This window comes from Lepisosteus platostomus, chromosome 2 (assembly GCF_059453375.1).
Source record: "Lepisosteus platostomus isolate fLepPlt1 chromosome 2, fLepPlt1.hap1, whole genome shotgun sequence".
In the NCBI taxonomy this organism is placed as follows: Eukaryota; Metazoa; Chordata; class Actinopteri; order Semionotiformes; family Lepisosteidae; genus Lepisosteus; species Lepisosteus platostomus.
This window is the reverse complement of record NC_142612.1, coordinates 16,795,345-16,816,818: the sequence shown is the minus strand read 5'-3', so window position 1 is coordinate 16,816,818 and position 21,474 is coordinate 16,795,345. Positions and strand designations below refer to the sequence as shown.

Below are 21,474 nucleotides of genomic sequence, written 5' to 3'. Positions count from 1 at the left end.
CTTGGCGTTTACGAAAGAGAGGTTCGTCAGTGCAGTGGAATTGGCACAATGGCAGCTCTTGCATCCGGAGCCTGTTAAAATGTGGTTTGAACTCAGGACCGAGGGCCTGGGATTTTTTGGGAGGTCTTTAAATGCGCTGGAAAAGGGCTGGAAAGGGACCAGGTTTTTAGAGTCTTGTTATATTGTAGTTGAGCAGAGTCTGAAGTGTCTTTAATATTCGAGAATATTAGTCGGGGGCACGAGCTCATGCATCCCTGAAAATTGGTAACACCTTTGGACCGCTCCTGTGTCAGAGCAGTACATCAGCCACACAGCCCCAGCCTGGCCAGGAGGCACCCCAACAAAAAAAAATGCATGTTAAAGAAAGGAAGTCCTTTAATTAGGGTCTCTTGACAGGTTTACATTACAGTACCGCACACTAGGTTTTACATGGCATCGTTATAGAACCAGGGATCAGACACTCTTCGTTATACTATATTAAAAAAAATAAAAGCAATTGCATGCTTTGTGGGTTTTGAAAAAAATGATATTGAGAGCTATTATTATGTACAAACTTCAAATAATACAAACTTGATTTCCCCTGAAGATCAATTTTGAAAAGGAGACATCCCTCTCCAACACCCCTCTTCTCCCACCAAAGAGTACTTCCACAGTTTTCCTCGCCTGTCTTTTTATCATTTTTTAAACATTTAAGACAGTACAGTCTTACACCATTATATGAATCAATTCTCTGTATACGTTTAGACTTGAATATAACCACGTAATATGCTTATTCTTTAAATTAAAAAAAAAACATGATTGGCAACAAAAATATGTGCACTACTGTGATACAGCACAAACCAGCAAGGGAGTGTCTGAAACTTCGCACTGGGAAAACAAGACTCTACTGTGTTGCCCGTTCCCAGGCTTAACTCGGAGGATTGGGTAATGGAGCAGTTCAACAGAAACTGAAACACTCCACTACAAACTAGTTTGACACAAAAAGTTAGAGCAACGGCGTTTCTGCAAAAGCTGTTGCCATTCACATAAAGCCCTTTCCTTAAGTTCAGAAATGATTTTATACAGAAGCTGAGCCTTAAAACTGGAAGGCCAAGGTTATTCATCACACCAACCTTTTCTTCTGATCACCAGCAGGTCTCTAGCCCTGGACTTTGAGGTTTAAAAGGTGCTTCAAGACCATGTGAAGCAGACTCGTGGTGCAATCAGATTACTAAACCGAAATAGATCAGCTCAGCCAGGAAGAGACCAGGGGACCAGGACTAAAAACCTCTATGATAATCAATCTGCCTCCTGTATACAGTAGTTGGCCAGTTTGATGCATAAAGCTGGCTCTTCCATGTAACAGCGGCGATTTCCAATCCCAGTCCTTGGGAAAGACAGCCCTTCTCTGGCTCCTAACCCTTCTTCTTTCATTCCTTCTTGAAACTGTTTTTTAGCTTTTAGGACATGAGCAACTGAAAACTTGTATATGTACAATTTTAAACCCATGTTACAATATTCAAGTGTTTGAATATTTTTTTTACGGCCTCTAGGTGCTGTCTAGGAACTGTAGGCTCCGGGTAGGAAACTTGACTATTTTAATTCTACTGGGTCAGCCAAGCTGAACAACACAGTGGTGATTCCTCCCTGCAGTGTGGCTCGGGATGCTGAACCAACAATAGGCCCAAACAGCCATCTTGTCTGCAACACTGCCCTCAACTGACTGCCTTAATCCACAGCTTTCGTACTAGAAAGTGGATCAGATGGGACGTTTGCTCACAAAGGAAGGCTGGGCATAGAAAAGGCAATGCAGCAAAGGATATCCACAAGAACAAGCCTGCTAAGCACAAGAAGAAGCAAGTGCAGGACACTGAAAGAAACAAGCTGAAATAACAGCTTCTGAAACACCAGTAAGCAAGTCTGAGCTGATTTACCTTAATACTAAGAAATGTCCTAAACATTGTATTTGTAAAAGAAAGGAATAACTCATGTTTGTAGAAAGGATATGGAGCCACTGTGTAAAGAAAGTCTCTTGGTATTAAAAAAAGAGGCAAATGTTCCCTCAAATTGCTTCTTTTTTTGTAGTGCAATTTAAAGCTTCCTAAGTGTTTGTAATATGTTACAAAAACAGGTCCTCCAGTATTTCATACTGTGTAAGAAAAAAACATTTAAACTGCAGTACTTTTTTCCCTTTGAGGAATAAAAGTTCAGTTCATACTACAGATCACAAATTCAAAAATACTATGTTTCTTGGCAAATATATTAAGTCTAATTGTCACAGCAACACACTGTGACGTCAGACCTCGATTACCTCACCCGGCTGACGAGAATCAAACAAGAGTCGGCGAATCAATGAAGTCAAACAGCTTTGCTGTTTTTATAAAGCTACAGAAATACCTTCTTGTCCAAACAGCACAATCATCCAAAATAAAAAAAAAACTTGTGTATAAAAAAATAAACTTAATTTCACATTTTGTCAAAAATAAGTAGATTAACCTGCATTTTTTCTAAAAAAAGACACCCTATAAACATTCCAAAACTGTTATAATTATCCTATTGTAATATTAAATGTCACATTTTACATTATGAAGCTTTCAAATACACACATACATCACATTAAATAAACATTCTAAAATATCCAATTGATCTAAATCAGTATGACTCATGAACAAAGTTATATAATGCTTGTGATTCTAAGTCTTTCTCAAGATTTAAATAACTATCATTTGTCCTTTTTTTGACTTACAAAGCTATCAAAATTAATTCAGTGCTTCAAAATCCACTCTTCTGTAACAATCACATCAGTACCCACTGGTACTTTCAGTAGTAAGCTAGAAGGAAGTTCTAACAAAGAAAAGGCGCAATGTTATACAATATATATATCATTATACAAGTAACAATTTAGATTCGTTCAGAATGCCTTCATTGACATTTACAGTAAAGAAAAATAAGTGCCAAATGACAGATGGATATTCACATGTTTCTTACAAGCTTTCTGAGAAATTTTGGGAAGCATTCATTCAAACTGAACTGCCAGGTTTCATTAAAATCAAATGCCTCACAAAAGTGTATTTGTGTTGTTTTTGTGTTACTTCAGGTGTGAAACTAAATGAAAAGTATACATATTTTAAAATACAAGACATTTTGTGGTGTTTTATCTGTTACGCAAATAATAATCAATGTAATAAAAATAAGAAACACCCTGCAGACTTCAAATTCCATTACAACATCCATTTGAATAGTTTCTTGAAATGAGGTAAAATGATATCTTTCTTAAAATAAATATTTTAGCAATTGATAATGATTTTCTGGAGTGTCTTGTCACATTTTTATTCCTATCGTTACTGAACCTAAGACAAAATATTTCATCATTAGTTTACCACAGAACAAAATTGCAGCTTTCTGAGCCTCAGGTTCAAACTTAAGCAGAGGACTTAACACCAAACCAAAGATTTAAATGATTCTAAATAGTACTACTGAAAGGAGTTCCACATGAAAAAGGCAGAGGGAGTGATGGCAGGCATGATAGACCAGCAACCTAGCACTAAGAAAAGCTAGGATTGATGTTAAACCTAATAACATTTATAAACTAAGTCTAAACACAATAGCAACACAGACATTCTAGTCTGACTGCTGATTCCCACTGTGGGGAATCCAACCCCAGTGGAATGCTATACAGGGAATTGAGGCAGTATAAGCAAATCACCAGTGGTGATTTTCCCCAAACCTATTTGTTTATAACAGCAAATAACTATGCATGAATTGGATGTGACATCATGTCTTCTAGAAAATCAGAAATTCAAAACATAGGAATTTATATAAGGTAAAAGCACATGGCAATGTTCAAGTTCTTTAAGTATCTGCTGTGGAATACTTTCAGTTTCAATGGAATCAAGACTGAAATCTACATATATGCAGCTAATCATACCAACCCCCCCCAAAATCTATGTTCCTTTCTGTAAGTACTGTACCCACGCCTTCATTTTTCAGAATAAAAGTAGTCTTTATGTATTAGCCTTCAACAGGAATTGTCACCTTTCCTCTAAATTTTGCTGACCCTTGAAAAAAAATAAGCCCAAAACACACAATCTAGTCATTATCTAGTCATGCACCAGTGTCCTTTTCTGTTGCTTTGATAAAAGCATTTCTTTGTTTCTAAAAAAAGAAAGAAAATATTCAGTGCCGTCTTTCCTTTAACATTGCTGAGACCACATGTTTCCACACAAATATGTATAGTGTTTTTGTGTGGCAGTGCAGATCAAAGCACCCCAAGAGCAGAACAGAGACGCATCAACAGATGCGAAAGGCCTTGCTGTAGAACCTCTGGACCCTCATTGATGGGCACCTCTAATTCACCTGAATCTCTTTCCTGCACAAGTACCCTGCATCAATCAATACCTTCATGCAATAAATAAATATTTCAATAAATACATTTAGGATTAGGACTACAGTCTCGTTAACACATAAATGAATTTTGCCAGGTGACGTGTGATGACAGCAGATAATTTAAAACATTGTGGTAAAATATAATTACACCCTTATTTCTTAAAAATACTCCTTGTTCATACTCTAAGCTCTAATGTCTTTCTGCTGACTATGTATCTTGTAACATTCTGTAATAATCTTTTTTAGTTCCCTGCAATTCACACAATTCATGAGAGAGAACCAAATATGAACGTGACAGAAACAAATGGTAAAAACGTTCTTAAGACTAATAAAGATTATATAATTTGTGAAAGAAAAAACTCAGATGAAATTGTTTTCTTTTTTGTGTGTGGTACACATTGAAAAGTGGCATGTTGTGGGGTTTTACAGTTCTTCACTAATAGGAAAAGCCTACGTGTTTTTTCTTCTGGTATAACATAAACCAATGTGTGTTTTATAGCAATTTGCTCCAAATCTTCATGTTACAGTTAAGAAGTGATTGCTCATGCTTTGTTGAGGTCACGCTAATGACTTGTAGTCCAAAAAAAGCCTGAGCTAACAGAAGGATGTCTGATCCTCGTGTGAAGCAAAGATCACGCACAAAATATATATATATATAAAAAAAGAAAAATGTAAAAAAAAACATCCTATCTCACACAAGAACTGAACAGCTTTTGCAGATACACACACATTGCAAACTACGACACTAGACCTTGGAATTCAAAAACAAAGCTGTTCCTATAGTTCATCAAACAGCTGTAGATCCAACCGTACTACAATCTCTCCCGTGGGGACTTCATGCAGAAGAAGCCTCTTAGTGATTGGTCCCTTTGAGCCCTGGTCTTTCTTGATATCAGCCGCCCGGATTTCTGTCCTGCCCAAGAAGTCTGCAACACAGAAGGGGTATTGGGTGAGAGCAGTGCTTTCCCCTCTCTCCCTGGTCAATAGCCAGTCCGAGATCCTCAGGGAAGCTTGGAAAAAAGGGTATCGATGACAGAACACCAGTGTGTTTAAAATCAGTGCCATTTCTGTTCTAATCTAATCTAAAAGTGTAGAGACCTTTGTTTTGTATTCTTTTCAGTGTGATGTTTCTGTCGACCATGGACAAAGAAAAGTTCTTTTAAAAGGAGCGGAATGGCTGTGGGCTAAAATATGAAAGCTAGGCCTCTTTTGGCGGCACACAGGACGTATTCACATCAACAACTTGTCCAAGATGCTGTAGGATCCAGAAACCCCTGAGCCCACACGTGCTATAGACCAGAGGTCATGTGTGTAGAGTATGCCGTCTGTAAACAGATAGTTCTGAAGCCGGCACAGTGCTAGGAAGCAGTTGGACCTTCTTACCGTCAGGGGAGAACTGATCCCGTTCGAACACGGTAACACACAGCACGTCCTGCTCCAGGTCCTTGATGAAGAACTGGCAGTTGGAGTTCCACTTGGGATTCAGCGTGTCCTGCATTGTCTTGGTGATGTGGCACTGGGAGCCCATGGTCACCTCACAGTATGGGTTGCTCTTCCCTGTGGGCAGAAGAGACCAGTCAGGACAGGCTTCTCCACACAAGATACCAGCAACAGCTCCAGAGGTGGCATTTTTCACATCTGTGTTTTCCCTTGGGGGGGAAACAATATCTCCTCAATGCTTTTGTCCAAGATGACTCACGATAAGATGATGAGAACAGAGTTATTTAAAAATAAGGGAATGTTAAAATCTATTTAAAAAAGCTACTCTGAAGTAAGCCTCAATTACACATTGCAGCTTCTAGGAGAAAAGCAAAATGATGGGCTAAATATATGTAAACTCTGTTGTGGAGAATGCTCCACCCTCACCAAAACCAGATATATTGTACGTAATCTTACCATGTGACCTGCAGGGCTTTAGTTCAATACCTTCCACAATATTCACCATCAGTCGACCGATTCCTGTGGCCCTCTGGGAACGCACTGCATACAACAATAACAGCGGTGAGAAATCTAATGATTTTTTGTAACAGCGTATACATGAATTAATTCCAACAGCAAATCACAACATTTCACACAAAGGTCCAATAACAAAAGGGTACCTCACAACCCTTAATAACATCTCTGCTGAATTCTGGTAATCGTCAGCTGTCCAGGCCAACCACTGAGAGGCACTGAGAACTCCCAGGCACTCCAGCCTGTAGTGACTCTGAAACCCTGTGAAGGGAGCTGAGTGTGCTGTCTGTGTGCTCTGATCGGACTCACCCAGGTAAGCCTTTTCCCTCTTCCTTTTCTCTGTTTCAATGTAGAGCTCAGAGGCAGCTTTTATTTTCTGCACCCAGGCTGTTCTGTAGACACATGAACAGAAAAGATTAGATCTTGCTGGAAATCCTTACTATGTCCAATTCATCCACAGCTTAATAAGACGTGGTCTTATTTTTGAAAATGACAAAGATCCAACTTGTAATACTCGCTCTCGGGTAAGTGATGTTTCCTGCACTCATAACATCACGGCTGGTGTTACTATCAATCTTCCTATCTACCCATTCCCTGGCAACACGATCAGGCAGATTATCTAGACCACCTGCATGTAATTAAACAGCACTTATTTTCTTTTCAGCCGGGTATTTAAATCAGTATCTCCCTGATCAGTCTTAGTGCTTGCTCCTAAATCTTAGCACTTGTTTCTCTCTTGTTTTGAAACTTCTCGGGCTTCACTCACTGGACCACATCCCTGCTTTTATTTCCTCTACAGGTGAAAAACATATGCCAGATATTGAGATGTTTATCAACATCCAAGTGCTAAATACGCCATTTCATGTGCAGTATACAGTAACCTGCAGAGTGTCCACTGTACAAAAGCATACCTTTCGTTGATGCTCTCTGCTCGCAGCGTGTACACTCTGTCGATGTGTGAGATGTGAAATATGGGCTCATCGCCAGAGGGGTCTGTGGGCAGCTTCACCAGCACTTCGTTCAGAAATATTGGCTGTGAAACCAACACAGGATATACTGAGTAAATTTACTGTATGTGAACTCTAAGTACTTGTAGTACCTCTGGGGTTTTCATTGATCTGAAGCTAAAATCTCTTGAACCTCAACAGCCGTACCAAATACAAACAGAAAATCATTAAAAGAAAGTCTGGGACAAACTTTCCCAAACAAAGTGGTGAAGAAATAGGTGGTGGTATACTTTTTCTACAATGCTGGGCCTTAGCCCAGCCAGTCGGACGAGGGACTCACACTCTTGTACATCTTGTACTGCAGGTTGGACTTGGGGCTGAAGACCTTGTCAGACCCAGAGGAGCCCAGCGGTTTGATGGTCTGCGTGAGCAGCAGGAAGTCGTTGAAGAGGAAGCCGTACAGCTCCTTGTTGCTCTTGGCCTTGTAGAGCTTCCCACTGTGAAGGAACTTGCGTGGCCCCAGGCAGTTCGTCACGGAGTTGAACACCAGTTGCTTCACGACAAAAGGGAACAGGTGAGCGTTTCTGAAGGGGGAATAAACTCCAAAGAAGTATTTTTCTTCACTAACCTACAAAAATTTAAAACCTGTTTCTACATGAAATCTCTTCCAGAAGACTGGTTTAATGAGCACACAGTTGGCATGAAAACCAGAAAACACAGGGTTTGTCCGGGATCAGTGGGGAAGTACAAAATTATATGCCTGTTTTTAATAACTCCATATAATAACAAAAGCTTATAGTATGATTTATTTATTCCTGAATACTTTAAATATAACTGTTTATCGCCATGCCAAAGAATTAGATAAAATAATTCAGTGAACAGTGCCTACAGATGCCAGCAGTCCTGCCTACCCAGGCCCCTGGCCTAGCAGGCTGTGAGCATTACCTCAGACAGGCCCTCGCACTGCACATGGGCCTGGATCCACTCCAGGCGGTCCGAGTTCTCCTTCTCCCTCACGCCTTCGTTCACCTGCGAGCACAGCTCCTCCGCCTTCTCCTGCGCCTGCTTCAGGTGGCTGTGGTCCGGATGATTCTCCGGAGTGTTCTCCAGGATCTGGGTCAAAACACCGCCTGTCACTGTAGGCAAGCGCGAAACCCTGGACTTTGTACCCCTGTCAACTCTAGTGCCTGTCCTTTCATACAGTCACCCAGCAAGCTCTGGCGGTCTCTGTGTGACATTTCCCCATGGGTGAAGAACTCCAGGGCAATGGAATACAACCCAACGGTCTTAGGGAAGCACAGTCAAATCAGCCACGATGAGTCTGTGCTCTTATGACGCAAGGAGGCAGCTGGGACAGCCTTGCTTTCTGGCCCATCAGATTAGGGAGGCGAGTAATCACAGACCAGTGGTTATTGTTTGTATCACTTGCCCTTGGGAAAGTCTATACTTGTACAGTTTTCCCATGGTTACATCACTGTCATGTCACATTAAGACGAGGATGGAAGAATAAATAAGGCTTCAGTGAAAAGGATGAAGGAGGCTGAGAAAGTTTATGTTAAAAGTTTAGAGGGAGAATGATCCTGCAAGACGGTGCCATGTTTGTCTCTTAGAATTACAGAGTAGGTGGAACATTTTACTGGTCTGTGTAAAGCAAGGGGGATCTGGGTATAAAAGAGAGGCCCTTGTTTGAGACAGGAGGAGAGCTACCTGTCAGGTGTGTTATAGTGTTGCTCCCTTGCACGAATGCCCCTTCAGTGTGACACTCTGTCCTGATGAGCCATATTTCATTAGTCTTAATGACAGAAAGGGTAGTGGAAATCTCTGTGTATGTTAAATAATGGTGTTATTGGACCGCCTGTGTGTCTGCTCAGAGATGCAGGCTGTGAAAACAGTTCCCCACAGACTGTACAAAACTGATCATACCTCTCCAACAGCTTTTACTGGGATTTCACTGCACAGGTTCTGTCTTATTTTTTTTAATCTCCTTTAAGACCTAACTTTAGTAATTAACAAAATGTCTACAAACCACTTAATTTTGGAAAGTGTAAATTGCAGAGTCTTGTTTTCTTTATATGCATTCGAGAACACTGTGTGAACCCATGTGACTTGAAGCACATTTGAGGAGAGTTACAGGCACTTATTTCCGGGAGCTATGAAACAGCTGCCCAGTTATACGGATACGGATAGCCCTCGCCTGTCTGGCTCTCTGACTCAGAGCGGACAGCTTGCTTACATTCTTAATGATGAGTGGGTATCGAGTGACTCTCTGCATGGGCTTCAGTAAGAAACTGGACAGTGGCATCCCCTTGCAGCGCGGGTCCATTGCTAACCTCTGGAAAAGAACCACGACATGGTAGGGGTAAGACGGAGGTAGGGAGCTCTGTTCAAGGCATAAGAATTACACGTCAGCATCTTAAACCATTTCATTTCATTCGAGTACCTTCACCACCCACGTAAGAGGCTCAATATAATTCACACAGGTAATTTAACAAGTACTGTGTAATAAATCTACAGTATGAATAACTTTACATCAGCTTTAAGGTACTAATAATTGGATCTGTAACTATGTTAAACAGAGCTGAAGAACATTTCAAAACTCAATCCTGCAGACATGTTGATTCTGTAAGCTAAGAAGAGTGTGTCAGAAGCTTCAGTTTCACATAAGAAGTGGTATCTTTGTTAACTTACAGACACTTTGTGAATAAACAGCTTATGTTTTGAATATATCTCCTTAGATTTGTCAGGAGCATTGCATTTCATACAGTAGTAAATATTCCTGCAACAAAAATTTGATGTTAATCTCTTCATTGCTGTTTTGCCCTGTGGCTTAAAATGGCGTTCTATTTTCAGATTTGTCATCTGCAATAAAAACTGATACCAGATTTTTATCTTACCCTTGAAAAGGGAGTAATCCAGAATTATGCTCAGATTTACAGTGAAGCTGGCTAAATTTCACTTTCCTAGCTAGCAATGTATGCCAAAGTGAGATTTAATTTTAAAAACCCACAAACAAGCAACCAACAAATAACCTTACAGGATACTGCTGCAGAAAATGATTATCAACTGATTGATATTAAATCTAAATTGAAGATTTAAATCAATTTTGTCGTATCCTGGCTGCTACGCCCATTTTAATTTAAATCCCATGAAACAAATCAGGCCTTGTAGTACTGTAATGTCTTATGACCCTGTCAACGAATTTCAGATCGATGAGCAAAACTGAAATTAAGTAGGGCACACAGCCACTAAGCCAGGGGAACTGCAGTTCCAGTCTGCTGCCCCAGGGGACCTTGCCTTGACAAAGTCCTTGAAGTCTGGCACTTCATCAGTCTTCTGCTGAATGAGAGTGGCGCCGTTCAGCTGACAGCTGCAGAAGCGAATGTAGGGCTGCATGTGGGGCAGCTGGGCAGTCAGGATGTCACCGATCATCTTCACTGGCATCCGCTCACCAGACATCTTCTTCCGTACCCGCAGAGCCCTTCGCAAACACACACCTGCAGTTAGCACTCAGCCTTCAGACAGGAGTCTCAGAGATCAGAGATCACACCCTGCAGGAGGGGAGTGTCAGAGATCACACCCTGCAGGAGGGGAGTGTCAGAGATCACACCCTGCAGGAGGGGAGTGTCAGAGATCACACCCTGCAGGAGGGGAGTGTCAGAGATCACACCCTGCAGGAGGGAGTGTCAGAGATCACACCCTGCAGGAGGGGAGTGTCAGAGATCACACCCTGCAGGAGGGGAGTGTCAGAGATCACACCCTGCGGGAGGGGAGTGTCAGAGATCACACCCTGCAGGAGGGGAGTGTCAGAGATCACACCCTGCAGGAGGGAGTGTCAGAGATCACACCCTGCAGGAGGGAGTGTCAGAGATCACACTCAGCAGGCCGGAGTTTCAGAGATCACACCCTGCAGGAGGGAGTGTCAGAGATCACACCCTGCAGGAGAGAGTCTCAGAGATCACACCCTGCAGGAGAGAGTCTCAGAGATCACACTCTGAAAAATGGGGTCTCAATGATCCCACCCTGCAGACGGAGCACTGAGACATCACAACCTGTAGGCAGGGGTCTCAGAGATCACCTAGAAAGTGGGGGTTTTAGGAGATCTCTACAGTTAAGAAAGGCTAGTCCTGATTCGCATATGGACAGGAAAACATCGAAGGAAACTTACTTCAGCAGTTTGATGTTGCACATGATCAGTTCCTTCCAGTTGACAAAAATCATCCCCACCTCCTTCTCTGTCAGCAGCTCGGACTCCAACAGGGGCTTCTGGAAGACCTGAGGTCACAAGAGAAGAGCACTTAACGCAACCAGAGCCCAGTGGGCTTCACTCCAAGAGCTCATTGAAGGATTCTTAATCATCCCATTTGTCTATACACTCGTAGGTTTAGCTCCATTATGAACCAAACCTTTGGAATTCGGTGTATAAGGAAAATTTGTTAATATTCACGTTCTAGAGTATACAACAATGGCTCTTATTGTTGAAAATTATTTAATCCATACAACAATGGCTCTTATTGTTGAAAATTATTTAATCCAGCACATGAGGTTTGGGCACCCTGGTATCTGCCGATAAACTGACAAATAAATCCACAAGCTAGCTCTCAGTGTTGTTCCCTGTTCTCTTTGACAAAGGTGTTTTAAATTTGTCTCTTTGTTTGTTGCGTTAGGGAAGTCTTGCCTGAACTGCTAGGGTGTAGGAGGAAATATTTCAGAGGACAAAACACTCAACTAAAAGTCTTTTAAAAGTTTAACAGCGTAGCCAAACGCTGCTCTTCTGTTGGTGGCACACCTCAATGAAACAGAGAAGGTTTATGATCTGTGAATTCCAGCTCGATAAACACACAGGTACGGTGGGGGCACAGTGGGGAAGTGTCACTGTAACATGTCCACAGGGCTGTCTGTACCTCTGTAACCAGCTGCAGGTCATTGACGTAGTTCTCCTCCGTCACAATCAGCTCATGGATGTAGCCCTGCCTCTTCCTCTCTGTGGGAGTCAGCATGTCCAGGAGGTGCAGGTCTGCGCACCCTAAGACAGAACAGGCCATCAGCCTCTTCTTCCTCATCACAATAAACAGCGGTTTTCAACCACCAACCACAAAAGTCAGGTGAATCCCTGAGGTCACCTTTCCATCTGGGGTTTGGTCATTGGCAGCTCCACCTACAAATACCCGTTTCACCTTTCACCTCACTGCAAGGATGCCCTAAATCAGCACACGCACAGTCACAAGGGAGAAACAGCACCCCTTGACTTCTTCACCCGGCACTTCTCTAGAATCACACATTTCAGGACAATGGCACTTCACCTTATGTGCTGGATCTGCTGTATGCTGGATTGCTTTGCTTACTGTATAGCTCATTGCACTGTGCTGTATTCTACTAGTCATGTGACGTGGCTTCATAATATGGAATTTTTGTACTAAGCTGGTCTGTAATATAGGCCTGAATGTAAGCCATCTTAGACAAAGGTCAACTATGTAAAAATGTTAACAATTTAAGCCCAACATATTATTGGTATTATTACCAACACTATTAAGCTGAGAACATTTAGGAATTTTACAATGTATGACTTCTATACAGCTTTGACTTTCTGCAAAAATTAATTGCAGTCCCACAATTTCAAGAAATGAGTTTGAGCAATATCTAAAACCAGTAGCTGTACAAAATAAGGTCTGTGACATATCTCTCAGCTTCTAAGGTCCTGTTTTGACCAGTCCTTGTTCCCTTTTCCCTCCTTAAATTAGGAATTCTGATGGATAAATAGGCACTGATGACATCACAGTTGACGTTGGATTACTTGGACAGAACACATAATTTGAAACCAATGCACTGCAGAGATCAATAGGATGAATTAATGAAGCCAGAAACTAAAAGAGCTCTGTATAATCTCGTGTTCTTCATAGCAGGTGAGAGATTCTGAGCCACCCTCCTCACCATAAGCTGAAGCACAATGCAGCACTTCCATTAATCGGACTGAAGTGGTAGAGCCATGATTTGTAGAGCAACAGGCTTGTAATCTATTGTTGGCCAGGGTCTTTCTCCATGCACAGCCTAGTAAAACAATGACCTGGTTTGGCTTGCGTCTGTAACCTTGACCTTGTGCAATAAAAAGGTGCCCTTGTTCATGATTTCATTAAACAAGCTAACATTTTCAGCCAACGTCTCTTATATTGTCGTGGAAGCATTTTTAATTATCTGGTTGTCTAGAATCAGCTTCTCAAGTATAACTGCAAAAACTAGCCCAAACTGACTACATTTCTGAAGACTATTTGCCTTGGCATAAACAACACTTCTTCTCACAAAGTTAGAAAAAGGCAAAAAGATGAATTCTGGACTGTTGATAGGTCTGGCGGTACAGAAGAAAGAAACCATTTCTTGGGAAACCTGCAAGATTTGCAAATGAAAAAAAACAGGAGACGGCATTCTGAAAATCACAGTTCATCATCTTGTGTTAGAAGAGAACCCAGTGCTCAGCTGTAGGGCCGTGACCCCCTGACTGTGCATCCTGGGCTTGTGTGCTCATCGATCAAGTCCTCCAGTTTTCACAGTGCTGCAGGAAAGCTGGCACGGACTGTGGACCAACATGGGCCTCCACATCAAAAAACGCCAAGTCCCAGCAAGCCAAGGACTCCCTGGCTGACTTAACCTGGCACCTGGTCAGCTTGTAACGGGATTTTCCAACCCATGTTGTACACCTCACTAATGACTAAACTCACACTAATGTCTAAACCCAAAATCCAACCTACAACAGGGCACAGTCCGTGCTTTGAAAGGGTGTCTTCAGCGAATGAGCCACTTTGACGAAGGGGAAATGGGAGACTGCAGAAAAATTCGGTACCATCTTGGTGTGTCTGACATCTTAATAGTGACAGCTTATCTTAGTTTAAAAACGTCATCATAATGCGAGTTAATAAATAATAATAACAATAACAACAACAACAAGGACAACAATCTTTTTTTTTCATGCAATGATCATTTTCACTAAGAGAATTAAATACTCCTGATTTACAATTTATAGTTGCATCTCTAAGGAAATATCATTGCATGTCTGAATCCCCAAGCTTCTGTATTTCACTAATTCCTGGAAATAATATCCTTTTAGTAAAGGTGCCAATAACATCACAAACTTATACAGATGACAGACACCGGATATCCCATTGTAATGTTTGAACTTGAACTAACAGCAAGAAGGTTTATCCATTTGCTTGCTGGCATGCGATGTTCTCTGCAGCAGATCTATTGCTTCGTCAGCAGTCAAGAGCACTGGCATTAAACTCCGTTCCTGGAGACGGTGGTGTCTTCTGGTTTTCTTTCAAACTGAGCAGTCAATTAAACAATTAACCAACTTATCTTTTTAGACGCATACAGGATGCTTATGATGTTCTGAACACTCACTTAATTAAATGTACAGTTGCCTTCTATACACCTCAGAGCCTTATTAGAAATATTACAATTTAGCAGCAGTTATTAAAAGCTAAATTGTGTAATTAGATAATTAGAGCAACTATGTAACTGAGAACTCGGATAGAACTAAGACCAGACGTCAAGACCCCAGGTCAAGAGCCACTGTAGGAAGAATTTCTCCAACAGATCGGGGCTTTACACACACTCCTTTCCAATACATTGCTTGTTTTCCTGGCACAGCAGGGCAATGGTGCATTTGCCCCAGCAATTCTGATTCTGGATTAGTCTTACCCCATTCCAAAGCTAAATCTTCTGTATGAGCATGAAGTGCATTATAATACTTTATTACTTATTTGTCAACGCCTGTGGTAAGATCATGCTATCTTCTCAAATAAAAAGTTCAGGGAACATCCAAGAGAAGTGATGTGTATGTCACTTTACCAACACATCCCCCTCAACAGAGGAAACCTGCACGTAAAAGTTCCCTTTTATAGGGGAATTAAGCAGCAGTGGATCACACTTGATGTTATGCTACCATCCCAACTGTTCATATGAGTGCGTGCCCATCTTCCCGCTTCGGAATGCATGTAGCAGTGGTAAACTACCCGGACAATCCCGTTTAAGGCCAGTCAGCTCAGGTCAAAACACATCTTTTTACCTAAGGGCTGCTGGCAAAGATCAAGTCTGCTACTACAATGAGGTTAAGTATTAATTTTAATTTTAATCTCCGCTGGACTGTTTTACCCATAGAATTTGCCACATGAATCTCTACGGTCTCACTGTCGAGGATCAGTCTACAAACGCTGTCTACTCTGAATGTCTTTTATAGGGAATTGGGTGTCCACTGCAGCCTGTTCCTTAATTTCCTTGTGAGAATGTAAGGTTTGCTTTTTTTTGGAAAGTCTCGATGGTGCCTTCTGGCAGCTCAACACCCTTTTTGCATTCCAAAGTTGGTGGCCCTCATACAGTCACATAATTGCAATTTGACACGTCCTCATAAGACAAAAAACATACTTTGACCTGATTTTAATTGTATGTTTTTTCATTAGTCATTTTACATCTTAAATGCTTTTTAGACACTAGAAATCTGACAAGGCAAAGCTGATGTACCATTTTCACAACACTACTGTCCTTCAAAAAGCGAAGTCACTTTTCTGTGCTGTAAGGACAGTGGAATGTTACTTTCACAATGTTGCCAATATTGAGATGTTTGATAGGCTCGAGCCTATCAAAAGCAAATACAACTGTAGAGCGAATCTGTCGAAGATTGAGAGCTTTTTCTTCACTAGCTGTGAGAACAAAGATCAATCAATTGGAAACTTGGTACACCTACTCAACACAAAGAACACTTTAACACAACCGGGGCTGGCTGCAGTACATGTCTCTGCTAAGCTGAAACAAGGACTGCTCTATACACAGAGCAGTAGAGGCTGGGATACTTCAGGAAACAAGGTTATCCAATAAGCTGGTATCAAGATAGGCCTCACTTACTCAAAACATTTAACACAGGTGAAGGCACTACATCTCAAAGGAAATAAAAACACACACATGTACGTCTACTATTACCATGGAGCATTTAATAGTTATTTATACATGTAATTTTCTATAAAGACTGCATTACAGTTTGTTAAAGCTATGGATGTTTGTATATATATGTTTTTTTACATTCATTTTGATGAAATACTCCAGTAACCAAGTGCAACGGAAAAGGATTTCTGTGACTGATCTTTTGCGTCGTAATGGAGAAGAAAGATACAGCATTAGTTTCCTGTGTTCTAAGGTCTGAAATGAACCAAAGCTTGCCAAAGTACAAAACATCCAAGAGGCATTACTGCCCTCTTAAGAAAATGACAGTGTGTCCTGCAGGCAGCAGTATAGCCCATTCTTTAGGAAGCAGCAAAGTCCAATACTGTCACATTGTGGAAATCAATGAAAGACACAGGCGCCAAAAGTCCAACTTAAAACCATTAGAACTACAACACTGTTATGAGAATGTTGAATAAGAGCAACAAAAATGATATGGTACCAATATAGTATCATTTTAAATAAATGTCATGCTTTCATGTAGAATAGAATATTTAGTTAAAGGCAATAAAGAAACTAACATGTGGCTGTTCAGTACAGGACTGACTTGGAAGCAGGCTCCACCGAATGTCTTAGTATAAATACCACAGTTTACATCGCTTTTTTACATTTGTAAACATTGAAATTGTCTGGAGGGTAGAAGTCTTTTTTCCAGTACATTCGGTCGTGTCAAGAAACTGAATCATGGTGTTCATCAAAATGAAAAAGTCCAGGTTACAAAATTCAGTCCCAGCACAAACACACACACAGACACACACCTGACACGCACGCGCACGCACACACACACACACTGGTGGCTGTGGTAAATTGTGAGTTTTCCTTAGGATGGTGCCGCAAAGCCAGACAAACTGTCAGCTTATTTTTTTCCTTGTTTTAAAAAACTACCATTATGATTTTAAACAACTAACAACAAAATTAAAAGTCTAAGCTTTGTAAATAATTAAAAAAACACTAACCAATGTATTTTTTTTCATGTATAAAAAAATAAAAAGTTGGTCACCATTAGTGACTAGCAGTACTTGGAGAATTCAGAAATGGACCCCCACAGCGAGTCCAAAAGAGAAGTTTTTCAAAATGAAACTGTTGGGAGGAACATAAGCGAACAAGTGAGAAAGATGTAAACCAATAAAAATCACAATTGAAATTAAAACCCCTCCATGCTGTGACAACTCACATTGGCCAGTAAAAACTTGTTGAACCCACCCCCAGTTTAATCATAGTGTAAGGGTGACCACTCACCCTGACTGACGGTGATTTTTATTTGATCGTTTTACCCTCTCTTTCTGTGGTAGAACATATTTGGTTTCAATCCCCACTCTTTCCCCTCAATCCAATATCAACAAAAACACTTTTGGTATAAAAATTAAACAACTACAGCAACGGCGGGAACAAGTGTGCTGGTAAGCCAAGAAGTTCAGATTTTAGACGGACGTAACTGTGTCTCAAATATGTCAACCTTCTGAAATAAATCAGTTGAACATACTATGTTCAACGAGGAAATGGACCAGGATGGTTTTTCACAGCATTGTGACCTTCTTAGCCACCAGCTTGAGCACACATTGCTCTGACAAAGCAGAGAGTGCAAAAATATACTGTATATTATTGGCCCGCCTCTGCCCATGTATTTGACATTAGGTAGTATCTCCAAAATAATAAGCACCTGGTGTAAGTCTGGACGTGAGTAGGTGGCTTGTGAGAAACCTGAAATGGATCAAAAAGCTAGAAGCAATTGGAGTCCTTTCGGTCTCCTTGTAACCGCCTGAAACTCTTCTGAACTTCTTTTCTCACCTCGTGACAGATTGGTTGCAACACAAACACAATTTATAGGTGGAACATCTCAGGCGCACTACGAACATCGTAAACCACATGCAGCATTCCTTGATAGTGGGTCTTTCTGTGGGGCTAGGGGTGAGGGGAGGAGAGTGTTAGTTGGTCAGGGCAAAAGGAAGATCCAATGGAAGCCATTTGACATTTGTGGTTGTTGAAAACAACATCAACGACAAAAATGCTGGATGCTGGTTTTAATATTAGTTCACAGAAAGCCACAAAAGGACCCACTATCCTGGCTCTCGTATATGGATTATCCTTTTCTTTTTTTTAAATTTTGAAAATCAAATTTTTTTTCTCAAATAGTCCAAGCTTGTCGATCTGCGTGCATCTAATGTTAAAAATGAGGTAATAACTGCTGTGCAGTGTGTTCTTCTAGTCAGAAGGCAGTTGGTGATCATGCAGGAGTCACATGATCAGGGGGGCTGCATCTCCCATCATCCCTCAGGTCAGTGAATAGGGGATAGTGGGTCTCTTTGAGGACTTTCAAGCCTGAGTGGGGAATGGGCAACATATGATTCCTAGAAAAAGGAGGAAAACACAACACATAAGCAAAAAACGGAAAAAAAAAACTAAACCAAAAAAACAATGTGCAAAAAATACAAGCTAGGAGAAACAAAATGACTCAGGCATGTCCAAAAACAGCGTGGTGCAAAGAGATGACAAAAAACGTGACTACATGCCACAACAAGGGAGTGGGGATGGGCGTGTGGCCAGGCAGGGGGGTGTGGGCAACAAATCAGAGACTTTACGCTGCACTCTGAAAGGTCTTCAAAGAGACTTCTTAAATGCAGCACAATCGGAGGCTGGGGTTTCTACAGGTCACTGGAGGATTTAGAGCAATGCTGCATGTTTTTCTCTTACTCGGTTTTTTAAACACCAATGCAGTCTTGGTACAAAAACAAAGACGAGCAGGCGGGAGACGGCCACTCACATTGCTGGCTGGGGTCCGTGTCAGTCGTCAGCTTGACGTAGTTGGAGGGGAACAGGCCCACAGAGCCGTTGAGCTCCCCCTTCCACCAGTCTGGGTCCTCCTTGCTCAGGACATTTATAATCTGCCCTTTCCCGAAGGCCAGCTCATCATCGTTCTGCGCAACGTAGTCGTACATGCCTATCACCTGACACACTGGAAGACAAAACCACACGTTCACCGGTGAGGCCTGCGCTCAGAGGTCAAAACGGGGAAAATGAGCTGAATCCCAAAGGACATAACCCTCATATCCCCAAATAACCCCAGGTCGTTTTGTTTACTGGCCTGGCTGTATCTAAGGCTAAAGCTCCCTGCAGTCCTGTAAACCAGCTTCACTAAGACATTGTGAAACCTCCATGGAGGCCACTAAACAAACATGACGATTGTTCCGGATCAGCTAGTTTTTTTATTTGCTCCACCACAAACCAGGAGACTGAAACCGCACAACATGAAAAGACATTTGTGCCCTTGGGAGGAGAAGCCATACATGTACCTGATGAACAGTGAAACCATTCGTGGCTTTGGTCCTTCCCCTCAAATTTGAGCATTTGTCCGATAGGGAGCCTGTGTGGTTTTTTTGCATAAAATTTCATAGCAGTTGTTTTGCTTTTAATTGTTAACCACATATTACTGCCTTTAAAAAGACATTTTGTTTGCAACACAGAAAGACATTTTCTAGGGATCTGTTAGCAGTCACTGGCTATAATTCCATGTTCCCATTTGGTAGAGACATTTGGTTGAGCTCCTACACTATACAACATTCATATCCTAAGAAACATCACTTAATTTGTAGATTCACACTTCACAAACCTTCACTTGCAGACTCACAGGCTTTACGGATTCTGGCAAACTTTACCAACCTTTCATAATCCCCTTGAACGTAGTCTTGTTACACTAGCAGGCAGGCGCACTCACAGCCAGTCACTAGTGACTCATTTGCTGCCTGTATTTGCAAACCTGCACTGTTACCAAATCAGCCAAAGCCTCTGTCTTGGCACAGTTTGTGAAAATATGTGCCCACTAGCCCTTCTGCCCTGTCTCGGACACGCACCTGCACTGGGTCCAGAGGGTTTGGGGGGCTCCGTGGGGGTACTTTTACTCGTTCCTGGGCTCAGCAATTTCACGTAATTTGCTGGGAACCAGCCAATTTGCCGTTTCTTCCCTCTTGCCTGTAAAACACAGCGAGACTGTTGTTTAAAACATGAGGCGCTTCCCAACGCGACATGCAGGGGACCGGAGCTTCAGTCAAAAGCTAACTCGGAAGTACAAAAATCAGACTTTTATTGCTGCTCTCAATTCGAAACGCAACCACCACAGACTCAGAATGAATGAGGTTGTCAGAAAAAAAGGCACAAGATTTATTCAGCTATGAGACTGGATGCACAAACAGAAAAACAGGGACCCTGGGCCCATGACTGCACACACCAGAAGGCACCAACATTAGTGGCGCCAACCACAAGATGGCGATCATCACAGGCACAATTACCGCTCACAAGAAGCCAGTGCAGTTCTCTTTCCTGTGTATTTTTGATGTACTTGGGAACACGCTCCCCTGGTGTCTTTTCCCTCAAATCTCACTGCTCCAGAGTGGAGGGTTTTCAGGAGTCAGCGTAGACATCAGTATCCGACTTTCACTGGCAGAAAACCTATGCTCTGACATGCAGCTTACAGACCTGACACTCAGCTCAGCATTTTTCCTGAATGCATATCAGAATGCAAGTATTTCTGTTCGTGTGAAATTAGGAATTCTATCTCATTTCAATTTAAAATGTTAAATCCTTGTTTTATTTCAGCTTGTGAGGCTGAAGGCACATCACAGCACAGGAAAAAAAAACAGGCCTCTTGGCGTTAGATGTTTCTGAGATATATTTTTTTAATAAAAAATTGGAAAATAAAATTGTGCTTCCTGGAGGAATGAGGCAGAGTGACACCAGTCCTGATAGCGAGCCGACGCCTGATATCTGGGGTTTGTCTTGTTCTTATGAAAGACACAAACCAGCATGAAAGGTCGGCTGTAGAGCGAGACTCACCTGCAGCTCCCCTTCCCACCAGCCCCCTGGGTTCTTCTTCCTGACGAGGATGAGCTGCCCGGGAGCCAGGGTCAGCTGCTCAGCTCCTGTTGCGGTGTACGGCGCGATGACCTGGGCAATCTCTGTCGGAGCACAGCAGAGAAAGGCCGGCTGAGGTTTGCACGTGAGCTTGCAGACACGTCCAGGGAGGTGCCAAAATGGTTTAAAACTCAAACTGGCAGGTTTCCACACAAGACTTCGCCAGAAGACTTCATGAACACACTGTATAGTGCAAACAGGCCTGTTGCCATTTTAAAATGGGCTTTAACACTGCCTACAGTGAACAGATTCAAAATCTTCAGAGAAAATAAAAGTGTAAAAAGTCTTAAGAGAAAGAAAAGAGTCACTGAGTAACTTATTG

At 41.8% G+C, this 21,474-nt stretch overlaps 1 protein-coding gene across 8 annotated transcripts in view; it reads right to left on the bottom strand.

Moving 5' to 3' along the window:
* Positions 1–357: 357 nt before the first annotated feature.
* Positions 358–21,474, bottom strand: part of itsn1 (intersectin 1 (SH3 domain protein)) — a 91,425-nt gene continuing 70,308 nt past the window's right edge. For all 8 annotated transcript variants that reach the window (XM_088600967.1, XM_088600915.1, XM_088600932.1 and 5 more), the window contains 14 exons: positions 21,075–21,196; positions 20,096–20,213; positions 19,009–19,200; positions 12,167–12,288; positions 11,431–11,537; positions 10,560–10,743; positions 9,499–9,597; positions 8,211–8,378; positions 7,606–7,818; positions 7,230–7,351; positions 6,628–6,710; positions 6,262–6,345; positions 5,749–5,922; positions 358–5,291 (listed from right to left, as the gene is read on the bottom strand). In XM_088600967.1, the coding sequence (XP_088457093.1) occupies positions 5,143–5,291; positions 5,749–5,922; positions 6,262–6,345; positions 6,628–6,710; positions 7,230–7,351; positions 7,606–7,818; positions 8,211–8,378; positions 9,499–9,597; positions 10,560–10,743; positions 11,431–11,537; positions 12,167–12,288; positions 19,009–19,200; positions 20,096–20,213; positions 21,075–21,196 (1,937 nt within the window). In that variant the 3' untranslated portion in view covers positions 358–5,142. The remainder of the gene's footprint in view (positions 5,292–5,748; positions 5,923–6,261; positions 6,346–6,627; positions 6,711–7,229; positions 7,352–7,605; positions 7,819–8,210; positions 8,379–9,498; positions 9,598–10,559; positions 10,744–11,430; positions 11,538–12,166; positions 12,289–19,008; positions 19,201–20,095; positions 20,214–21,074; positions 21,197–21,474) is intronic.